Genomic DNA, 12117 nt, shown 5'->3' with positions numbered 1-12117 from the left:
TATTTTAAAAAAAGCTCCACATCTGATTCTAGCACATGGACAGTGTTAAAAACTGCTGGTTAAAACTAACATTAGACTGAGAAGGGAAAAAAGGAAGTCATAAGTTAAAACTCTTCCTTTAGGTCATTGTAACAAATATAGACTAATGGGAAAAATTCACTAGGATCAGATCTCTGATTTTACATCAAGGTTATCTTAAATCCTAGGGGCTTAGAAGAAAAGTTCAACACATTATAAAGAGTCGAGTAACTTCTTTGCCTTTATCCATGGAACTTGTAGTATTAGCTCTAAATGTGTAAGTACACAATAAATTGTTCCCAATTTCACACTATTATAGTAGAAAAGCTGGTGTCCAAAAGCAATTATCATTACATACCTCTTTCTTGTCTTCTTCTTGATCTACTCCAGACTGAAGTGCTGGTGGAATTTGGAATTCGGTGTTCAATCTTGACTGATATTCACCATACACCTGCTAGAAGTCCAGTCACACAAAGTGAAAAAACTGCCCAAAGCTAGCCCTGCACGTGCTTTTGCTATTTTCATCTATTGATTCTTTTCTCCTGCAACCCTGTGCTCTATTGGATAAAAACAAACAAAAACTCAATAAAATAAAATAAATTAAAAAAGAATGAAAGAAGCAGAGTCAGAAGGAAATAAACCAAACAAAAAACAATAAACCAAAGAAAATGATTCAGGTCAAAAACATGGATGAATTAGTAACAAATCAAAATGTTCAGAATGAAAGTTCTTCTAACATGATCGCTCGAAATCACTCTATTATGCATGTGCTTGGGATTGAATCCAGGATATAAAGCCAGATCCCTTATTATCTTAAATCTGTAATCAATTTCTATTTATACAACTCTTTGGTGGGTGTGAGCCCAGAGAAGAAGGGCCTGAAAATGTTATAACATCAATTGACATGGAAGGGAGGAAACTGAAGCTAAAGTTCCCCCAAATTACTATAAAAGCCTTATGATATAACCTGGTATACCTGCTTTGACACTCTATGAGTCAAATTATGATCTCTAACTTTCAGAAATTAAAGTCATTTTAATATTACTTTTTCTTAGCTTAGAAGTTATTTATCTTTTAGCAAAGTTTCAGGATAGAAGATCAGTATTGTATTTCTATTACTTGCAATGAACAATCTGAAAATGAAATTAGTGGAAAAATCCACTTAAAATACCATCAAAAACTTACTTAAAATAAATTTAACAGAGGAACTGTAAGTTTTATACTCTGAAACCTAAAAACATTGTTGGAAGAAATTTAAAAAGATCTAAATGAATAGAAAGACATCTCCTGCTCATGGATTGGAAGACTTAATATTGTTAAGATGGCAGTACTCTCCAAATTGATCAACAGATTTAACGCAATCTCCATCAAAATTTCAGATGACTTCTTTGCAGATGTTGGCAGGATGATCCTAAAATTCATATGAAAATGCAAGGGACCCAGAGTTGCTAAGATGGCTTTGAAACAGAAGAACAAAGTTGGAGCAATTACTCTTCCCAATTTCAAAACTTAACACAAAGCTACGGTAATCAAGATAGTGTGGTACTGCCACAAGAACAGATTTATGGGAAAAAAAAAAAAAGAAAAGAACAGACTTATAGATGAATGGAACAGAGCTGACAGTTCAGAAAGAAACCATTATGTTTACAAACAACAGATTTTTATCAAGAGTACAAAGAGAAATCAATGGGTAAGAAGAGTCATTTCGACAAATGATGTTGGGAGAACTGGATATCCACATGCAAAAGAATACCTTATACCACATGTGAAAATTAACTCAGAGCAGATCACAGACCTAAATGTAAGAGATATAAAATTCTTAGAGGAACACATTGGAATAAATCTTCATGATCCTGGATTAGGTTATGGTTTCTTAGATATGACATTAAAAGCACAAGCCACAAAGAAAAAAAAAACAACTAACTTAAACTTCTTCAAAACTTAAAACTTTTGTGCTACAAAGGAAACCATCAAGAAAACAAAAAGCCTACAAAATGGGAGAAAACATTTGTAAATCATATAATAAGGGGCTTATATGTAGGATACATTAGGAACTCACAAAACTCAATGATCAAAAGATAAGTAACTCAATTACAAATTGGACAGATAATCTAATAAGGAGTTTTGTAAAAAAAAATATCCAAATAGCGAATACACATGTGAAAAGATGCTCACCATTAACCATCAGAAAAATGTAAATCAAAACGACAATGAGATACCACTTCACACCCATTAAGAGAGCTATAATTAAAAAGACAGATAATAAGTATTAGTGAGAATGTGAAGCAATTGGACCCCTCATGCACTGTTGGAGGGAATGAAAAATAGTGCAGCCACTTTGGAAAAGAGTTCGGTGGTTCTTCAAAAGGTTAAGCATAGAGTCCCAGCAATTCCACATACAGGTACCCTCAAGAGAAATGAAAACACATCCACAAAAAAACTTGTATGCAAATGTTCACAGCAACATTATTCATAACAGCTAAGAAGTAGAGACAATTCAAATATTCATCAGCTGATGAGTGGATAAATAAAATGTGCTCTATGCATAAAATGTAATATTACCCAATGAATAGGAATACAGTACTACTACATGCTACAAGTCAGTGAACTCTGCAAATGTTACACTTAAGTGAAAAAAGCCAGTCACCAAAGACCATGGGTGATCATGGATTCCATGATCCCACTTATATGAAATGTCCAGAACAGGCAATCTCTAGACAGAGAAAGGGGTTACTGGTTGCCTAGGGCTGGGGGTGAGAGTGAGAGGAAAAAGGAATTGGCTGCTAATGGATAAGGACTTTTTGGGTATGATGAAAATGTTCTAAAATTCATGGTGGCAAAGTTTGCACAACCCTTAGAATATACTAAAAACACTGAATTGTATACTTTTTTTTTTTCTTTTTTTTTTTTAATTTTTTTTAACATTTATTTATTTTTGAGACAGAGAGAGACAGAGCATGAACGGGGGAGGGTCAGAGAGAGAGGGAGACACAGGATCTGAAACAGGCTCCAGGCTCTGAGCCATCAGCACAGAGCCTGACGCGGGGCTTGAACTCACGAACCGCGAGATCATGACCTGAGCCGAAGTCAGACGCCTAACCGACTGAGCCACCCAGGCGCCCCTGAATTGTATACTTTAGATTAATTATATGGTATGTGAATTACACTCATTTCTCAAAATCCCACACACCTTATCTGTGAATTTGCCTATTCACTAAAATTTGTTTGTAATCCCAAAATTAACACTTGCAATGCTTTTATGGTCATCTGCAGACATGTACAGAGCTGTGAAAAATTTGAGTCACCAGATGTGCATGTTGCCAGCTAAGGTCAAACAAGGTGATGCTTTTTGTTCTTTTTGTTTCAGCCTTCATACTGTAAACAAGTATTCTTTTCAAGGTCTATTTAGTGCCCAGGTTTTTGCATTTTTGTGCATTTTGTTGGTGATTTTGCTGTTTAAAATGGTTCCCAAGCACAATGCTGAAGTACTATCCAGTATTCCTGAGCATAAGAAGGCTGTGATGTGCCTTATGGAGAAAATACATGTATTAGATAAGCGTCATTCAGGAATGGGCTATAGTGTTATTGGCCCTGAGTCCAATGTTAATGAGTCAACACCATATATTAAATAAGGTATCTCTGAACAGAAATTCACATAAAATAAAGTTAGGTATTGATCAGTGACCAAAATGTTATGATCAGAAGCTCACAAAAACCTAACTCTGTTATCTTCCCTAGCAACATTGGCTCAGCATTCACCAATTCAGTGTGTGTGGCAACTTTATATAACTATCATAACAAGAATCGATTATATTATTTCATTCAAGCTCTTATGTTTAAAGCTATTTATCTATTTGTTATAGATAAAATCTGAAAATTATACACAACAGTGGCTGATGGTAGTCATCTCTGGAATTTTTGGTTATTTTTTCTTTTTGTTTATTTGTGTTTACTTTTGCTACAATAAAAATGGAAACATTTTCTGCTTTCAAAACAGTAAGAAAAACTGGACTTCCAGCACTGGGCAAAGAGTAAGCTCACTATGGACCTGTCTCTCTGTCTCTCTAATTTTGTCTCTGTTTCTAATTAAGAACTCCAGGAAATGTGGCCCATGGTATCGGGGGAGAGTATAGGGGGCTCATTCTTCTTATCCTGAAGAAGAATGAGCTAGAAAAGTGGATTCCTTAAATCTGTGTATGAATTGGCATACACCCCCAAATCACCCCTAAGCTGGGCATGCATGGGATGGACCTAAAGGAGTATAATGAAGGCTCTGAGAATCAAACATTAAAGACCCTATTCACAGGAAGTGAGAAAGAACTTATAGTATAAGTTTAAACCAGGTTGATTGCCTACTAGAACAAAGAAACAAATAACATTCTTCAGAGGATTTCATCAGTAGCCAGAGTCTCACAGTATAATATTCAAAATTGGATCCAGAAGAAAAGGTGGCAGAAGAATCCAGAATATGGTCCAAAGACAGTTAACTCTTCTTCTGAGATAGCAGGAATAGGTAAGAATGGCAAGAAAGCAAATGACTGAGGGAGTAATTGCGTGATGGCTTCTATTTTCTTCATGACAAGTCTGAGAGTATGGGGACACAGTAAGAACTTAAGAAGTATTTAAGGTTTACAGTTGTAAGTGTGGCCCATAGGAAGAGGGAGCTGACAAAATGCTAAGCGGCACAAGGGACCCAGCTGTGACTCTAAGCCCTAAGTATGAATGTGATCTAAATCTACACTATTGAAATGTTTTTTTCCAATAAGGCAGGATTATTTTGGGAGCCTAAAAAGGTAAAGGACGGATCCAGGGGTGAGGATTTTCAGGGCTTGTATGGCAGAAGGACATGAAGAAGAGGTTCTGACCACTTGGCAGCACCCTCGATCAAATGATCAGGGTTAGGTACCCCTCTTTTGTGTTCAGTTAATGCCCTCTGCACCTTCTACCTTCAGTCATGTTACTTAGTAATCATCTGCTTAGGTGTCAGTCTCTCTTCTTTAGACTGTCTGAAATTTGAGTTCTGATTCACAATTGTGTCTTTGATATTTAGTGCTTAACCAATGGCTAACACCTAACAAAGTGATAAATAAATGTTTGATTGATTAACTAATTCATTCAAAACATATTTAGCAAGAGATCATCAGGTACCAGGCACCATATTCTAAAGGCTGTCCATATATTGGTAAAAAAAACAGGTGTGGTACCTCTCCTCATAAAGCTTACACACCAGTGGAAAACATGTTAAATGAATAAATAATTACAAATTGTTTTGTGTACTGAGAAGGAAAGAGAATGCAAGGATAGAAAAAACAGAAGGGAGACCTATTTTTGACAAGGTGGTCGGGATAGTTTTTTTTAAGGAGCTTTTATTTTTTTTAACATTTTCATTTACTTTTGAGAGATAGAGGGAGACAAAGCATGAGCAGGGGAGGGGAAGAGAGAGAGGGAGACACAGAATCCAAAGCAGGCTCCAGGCTCTGAGCCGTCAGCACACAGCCCAAAATGGGGCTCGAACCCACAAACCGTGAGATCATGACCTGAGCCGAAGTTGGACGCTTAACTGACTGAGCCACCCAGGCGCCCCTCTAAGGAGATAACTTTTAAGCTGAAGCCTCAAGGAAGAGAAGGGACCAGCTTTGTGAAGAAAAAAAGAGATGGCTATCCAGATAAAGGAAAAAAACATATGCAACAGACCTGAGGTAGGAAAGAACCTGGCATACTTCAGAATACATGACAGTGTAGAATAAAACATGACAGCATCCCTCTAGGCCAACTTCATGGACCCAAACTAAAAATTACAAAAGAGCTGCTAAAAGTTTAGTCCTGAAAACCTCAGCCCAAATCCTACTTTCTGCCTTTCTTCTCCTTTTCTTCTTGTTCTCTTAAAAAGGCCAAAAGGAAATGTCTTTTTATCTGTTTTATATATCCTAACAACACCAGGTGCCTGAAGGCTCTGTTGTTAAAATAACATACAACCACAAGATAGAAATTATCCAGACAGTGGTAAATTCTAGTGGGAATAAACTAGACTTCACGAAACCATGGAAAAATCTTAGTAGGCCAGAATATTGTAACATTTTCTTGAAAAACTATAGATCTTAACTCAGTACATCAAAGCTTAGCTTATATATATAAACCCTAACAAGCTCTAGCCTGAACTCTGAACAGTTTATTTCTTGGTGATCCCATCTTATGCTCTCCCAACTTACTGACAGAGATCTAGGCCTGATCAATGGGTAGAAGATTCTCCTGCCCCTTCTCCCTCAGAAACCACTCATTTCTTCCCCTCTCACACCAGAAACAACACCTCTTCTAAAAGAATGTATATATAAAATATAGCTTTTCCAACAGGCAACAAGTGCCCCTGACAATACCCAAGGTTTCAGTGAGAGCAGTAATCTTATGTCAGGATAGGTTCTACACACTATGAAATAAAACAAGAATCTGCTTTTTGCTCACCCTGAGCACTTGCAGCCCAATCCTGTCTAAATTCCATTACTCATACTCCACCTGTCTTCTGCTGGAAGCCTCTCTCTGGTGCTTGGGTGGAAGTTGCTGATGGCCATCCAGAAACAAATCCTCTTGCCATCTTTCTGCTGTCCCAACAGACGGCTGCTGCCTGAAGCATAAGGTCTAAAACATACAAAAGCACTCACCAAAGCATGCGAGCAGTTAAATAATGCTAGTAAAAGTACTGTAGGCTGCAGTGATAGCCCTGACGTACTCCATGCAGGTCAGAATAATCTGATACGTTATGCATATGAGTATGCATTACACTTCCTGCCACTATTATGGATCTTAACTGTATTCACGAAGAAATCATCCATAAGCTTCTTCATCCATAAAACAAGGATAATAGTATCTATCTCCCAGGTTATTGTCAAAATGAGAAATGAGACAATGGACACAAAGTTCTAGAACTATTTTAATTATGGAAAGTGCTTAATGAATGTAAGCTGCTTTTCATAATATTATTGGCAATATTATTGACAGTATGAGTAAGAGAGAATACCACCAGCAGCAGCTGCAGCACTGTTGTTAGAAGCAAAGCTCTGGCAAGCCCAGATCAAACTCTAATTTACTTTCTGCTGTTTACTTTTTATTATACTCTCCTCTACCTGTTCTCTGGCAGAACGTGGATCCTGGATATCATGTAAAACATATTCACAGCACTCTGGAAATAACTCCTTTCTCCATCTCTCATCTGTCAAATTATGTAAGGCCTGCCCATAGCTCCTGTGCTAAAAGACACCGTAAACACTGAATATCAATTGCCTAAGCAGGAGCATCATGACGGGGCAATAGTAAAAGCTTCAGTAAAGAGGCCTGAAGCAGTTTCAACAGGTCAGAATGGTGTGATACATCACAGAACAAGAGGACATCACAGCTTTGCCCATTAATACTGACCTTAACACTAAATCCCTAAACAGTTACTATATTGCCCTATTAAATTTGAGCCAAAACCTAAGCAATTTATTCTCTGCTACTTATTCCTCACTCTACTCTGCTCTGCTTATTCCCTGAGAGAGGCTAGGTCTTAAACACTGGGTGAAACATACCGATGGCACTCCAGAAACAATTCTTCTTTCAATCTCCCATTTCTCAAAAGAGGCAGGTTGCTTGAGACACTTGTTCTAAAGGAAAAACAAAATATAAAACTGTGTAAGCAGAAATGATTTTAGACATCACTGACAAATCCAAAATAATGATACTAGCAGAGGATAATATAACAGAACTGGTGTGTACGTGTGCTTCCATCTGTTAGTACAAAATTCCCAAACATAAATCAAAGTAGGAAAGAAAATAGTATAATGCATCCCAAGATACCCATCCCCCAACTTCAATAATTAGTAACGTTTTTTTTCCATCTATCTCTTTTGCCACTTTTTTTCCTGGACTATTTGAAAGCAAATCCCAGATTATTCTGGTACCTTTTTTTTTTTTTTTTGCATGGGGTATCCCCTTATTCAACAAATGGAAGCAGATAAGGCAACAAAGCAGTATTTTTATAATGATGCTAACATTTTCCCAAGGTACAGCCAGAACACAAGCTTGTGTCATTTCCACAAGTACTCCTACTCAATGTCCCCAGTAACTGCATGCACAAACACTAGAGGTTCAGGAAGTTCTGAGGTGGCAAACAGCTTGTTTTGCCCTTCATCATAACTGGTTTGCAAACTGGATGCCTGGTTTTGGTGTACTGCCTCAGTTGGTCAAGAGTAGAAGCCCTTCAGTATTTACGAGACTAAATGTAGAAAGCCAAATAAGCCTCCAGGATATGAGTTTACAAAGAACGATTTACTGTTAACCAATCAATATTACATAAACCCTGTCTCTTGGTTAACCCCAATGACAGAGGTATGCTTTCTCACCTGGACAGACTTTAGGTCTGGCACATTTCAAAATAACTGAAGATGTTATGCTCTTATCTTCCCTCCAGCAGCTTTATTTCTATGTAGCTTACATGCAAACTAGCTTGATAAGCTCCAACCCCAATTTTAAGTAATTTTCTGTTACTATTTCAGGAAGGAGATAGTCCTCCCACTGTTTTTGCTCTACATGTTCTCTAGGAGAGGCTCAGTCCTGGCTTTAGGTTTAACATACTGATAGTACTCCAGAGGCAATTCATCACTCACTCTCTCTGCTCTCATAAAAGATGGCAGTTCCTTGAGAAACATGTTCTAAAGGAATAAAAACAGAAAACAAATCATCTGACCAGGGCAATGTGCTAATCTAATATTGTAGGCTTTGGTGAGAACTCCAGGGAAATGGTACCAGGTGAGGATATTCTGATACATTTGGACTTGAATAAGGATGTAACACGTTTAGCTCAACGCTGTAGACCTGAATTTGTAATCCTAAGCCATGAACAGAAGAGTCTGACAAACCCCTCATGTTTAGTAATTTAGGATCTGCCACTTTTTCCTGCACTATTCACGCAGGGACAGTATGTTTATGGTAATACTGTGGGCTTCAGCAGAAGTTGTAGCATCATCTTAGTAAACTGAAATGGTCTGATTCTACACTAAGAATATGAATGTGATTTATCAACCTTCCAAATGACAGAACTGATTTGATTGGATACATTCACTAGACCAGGGTCTTTTGCACCTGATTCTATACTTCACATTACCAATTACTGAGAATGTATAAAACCCAGTTACTTTATCTCCTGTTTATTTCCTTTTTATTCTGCTCTACCTGATCTCTGATGAAGGTATAGTCCTGGAGTTTAGGAGGCAGGTACTGATAACTTGCCAGGGAAAAGCCTTCTCTCCCTTTCTCACTTGACATATCAGAATATGACTCCTTGAAGCGTACTTTCTAAAAGAAAACAAAAACATTAATTATAAATTGCCCAGTGGAAGTAATATGCTAGTAATACTACAGACTTTATTGAAAGCCTTACAGTAATTGTTTAAACTCAAGATAATGTGAAATATGGAATAAAACAGAAAGCCATGATTTTTGTCATTTTTGAAGTCTAGCTGAAAACAACCATTGCAAGTTCCAAACTAAACCCAGAACAATTCAGCTCCTGCTGGTCTCTCTCCTTTTTCTATTCTACCTTGTCCCTGATGGAGGTCTGATCTTGACTGCTGTGTAGAAGATCCTGATGGACATCCAGAGGAAACGCCTCTCTCCCTCTCCTGTCTGTCAAAATTGATGCTGGCTGCTTCAAATTTGCCTTCTAAAAAAAGAACAAACACAAAATATCAATTGTTCATTTAAGAAAGACAAGTTAACCAATAATACTTTAGGCTGTGGTGAGAATTCTGGAATGAACTGAGGTCAGAATATAACTTAACATGGTATGGAATAAAAGAAAACATTATATACTCTATTCCATACACATCCAGTTATGACCCTATATAATTACTTCCTGTTGATCCCTTTCTTCTTATTTTCGGTCTAACTGATCTCTGGTAGAGGGCCGGCGCTGGAACCTAAATAGTAAAAGATAACTGTTGGCACACTTGTGGGCCATGCCTTTTTCCATCTTTCAGGTGTCAAAGCAGATAATGGCTGCCAGAATATTTTCCCTAATATGAAGATTTAAAAAAAAAAAAAAAAGTAAATTGTCCAGACAGGGGTAATATGCTGTTAATACTTTAACACTTAATGAGAACCCTAGACTTTTGAGAAATTAATGAGAAGACTACTTTTTCCAACTATGACTCTCCAAATCAGCTGCAATTGAGTCCTTCCAAACCCCACTCCAAAATTTAACTGGCTATTTTTTCTTCTTATATCTCCTTTCCACTCTATTTTACCTGATCTCTGGGTGGAAAATCCTGTGCTCTGGGGAGAACACACAGGTCTCTGAATAGAAAATGCTGGTGTTGGTCTCTGGGTAGAAAATCCTGGTCCTGAAATTTGGACTGAATATTCTGGTCTTCGGAGAGAACATGCTGGTCCTGACATTTGGGTAGAATATTCTGGTCTTTGGGTAGAAAAACCTGGTTTTTAGGTAGAAAGTCCTGGTCCTGACATCTGAGTAGAACATTCTGGTCTGTGGGAAGAACACACTGTTCTTTGGGTAGCAAATCTTGGACTTCAGATACAATACTCCCATCTTCTAGTTCAATATTCTGGGCTTCTGGCATAATATCCTGAGTTTCTGTCTTAACAGCCTGGGCATCAGGTTCAGTGGCCTGGGCTTCAGGTTCAACAGCCTGGGGTTCAGGCTCAATGGCCTGGGCTTCAGGCTCAACGGTCTGGATTTCAGGCTCAATGGCCTGGGCTTCAGGCTCAGTGGCTTGGCCTTCCACTTCAACAACCTGGGTGTTGACCTTTGGCTCAATACTCTTAGCTTCTAGCTCAACACTCTGGACTCTTGTCAAATCACCCTGGATTTTCAGCAGATCACCTTGGGCTTCTGGAAGATAATCCTGGGCTTCTGGCAGAATATCCTGAAGGCCTTGAAGATCTAACTGCTTTTGCTCTTCCTCTTTCATCACAGCAAATAATGGATTTTTGAATTGTGCTTTCTAAAAGTGAACATAAACATCAAATATAGAATGCCAGGTAGTAGCAACACTCTAGGTTTTCCATAAGACTCCTAAAATAATCTCAAAAAGATATAGTGGTCAAACAAATTACTATAATAAAATGGAAATCAGGATCTTTGCTCAACTTAACAAAACCAAAATCTATAATCCCAAACCAGTACAATACTGGCATCCCTAGTCCAAATCACAATTAGTTTAATTTCTATCATACTATCTCCTTTTACTCAGCTTTACCTGAACTCTGCTGAAAGGTTTGTCCCTGTCTTCAGAAAGGAGATCCTGTTGGTCTCCCCAAAACAAATTTTCTCTCCCTTTTTTATCTATCAAAATAGATGAAGATTCCTCAGAGTCAGGTTCCTACAAAACACACAATCAAAATGAAAAAAGAAATATCTATTACAGGTAGAAACAATGTTAATTACAATAAAATCCTAGGCTTCAGCACACTTTTAATATAATTTAGGAAGTAGGTCAATATAATCAAATATTATAAAAACAAGATATTACAAAAGAAGTATAAACTATATACTGAGAACTATAAAACACTGTTGAACAGAATTTAAAAATATCTAAATAAGTGGAAAAGCATCCCATGTTCATGGATCTCCGAAGACAATATTAAGACATCAATAAACCCTCACATTTACAGTCAACTGATTTTGAACAAGAGTGCCAAGAAAATTCAATGGAGAAAGAATAGTTTTTCAACAAATGGTACTGGGACAAGTGGTTATTCATATGCAAAAAGAATTAACTTAAAACACTTCCTTACACCACATATAAAAATTCACTGAAAATAGATCATGTAAGAACTAAAATTATAAAATTCTTAGGAGAACACATGGTAGAAAATATTGATGACTTGAAACTAAGCAATGGTTGGGGTGCCTGGGTGGCTCAGCCAGTTAAGTGTCTGGCTCTTGACTTCAGCTCAGGTCATGATCTCACAGTTTGTGGGTTCAAGTCCTGTAGTGGGGAGCCTTCTTGGGATTTTCTCTCTCCCCCTCTCTCTGCCCCTCCCATGCTCACGCACTCTATGTGTATGTGTGTGTGTGTGTCTCAAAACAAATAAATAGACAAACTTAAA

General features: G+C 37.6%; 1 protein-coding gene across 7 annotated transcripts in view; it reads right to left on the bottom strand.

The window, feature by feature from the left end:
- CCDC15 (coiled-coil domain containing 15) overlaps nt 1-12117 on the bottom strand; it is an 84221-nt gene that overhangs the window by 54618 nt on the left and 17486 nt on the right. For 2 of the 7 annotated variants that reach the window (XM_042904732.1, XM_042904729.1), the window contains exons 6-12: nt 11265-11387; nt 10293-11009; nt 9587-9709; nt 9220-9342; nt 7578-7652; nt 6529-6651; nt 377-469 (exon numbers count right to left, since the gene is read on the bottom strand). In XM_042904732.1, coding sequence (XP_042760666.1) covers nt 377-469; nt 6529-6651; nt 7578-7652; nt 9220-9342; nt 9587-9709; nt 10293-11009; nt 11265-11387 — 1377 coding nt within the window. Of the gene's footprint in view, nt 1-376; nt 473-6477; nt 6652-7136; nt 7260-7577; nt 7653-9219; nt 9343-9586; nt 9710-10292; nt 11010-11264; nt 11388-12117 lie in introns of those variants that run through there. The other 5 variants (XM_042904726.1, XM_042904727.1, XM_042904731.1 and 2 more) reach the window with 5 other exon arrangements.

This window comes from Panthera leo, chromosome D1 (genome assembly GCF_018350215.1).
Source record: "Panthera leo isolate Ple1 chromosome D1, P.leo_Ple1_pat1.1, whole genome shotgun sequence".
Classification (NCBI taxonomy): Eukaryota; Metazoa; Chordata; class Mammalia; order Carnivora; family Felidae; genus Panthera; species Panthera leo.
Note: the sequence above shows the minus strand (reverse complement) of the source record. Positions and strands in the feature narration are given on the sequence as shown.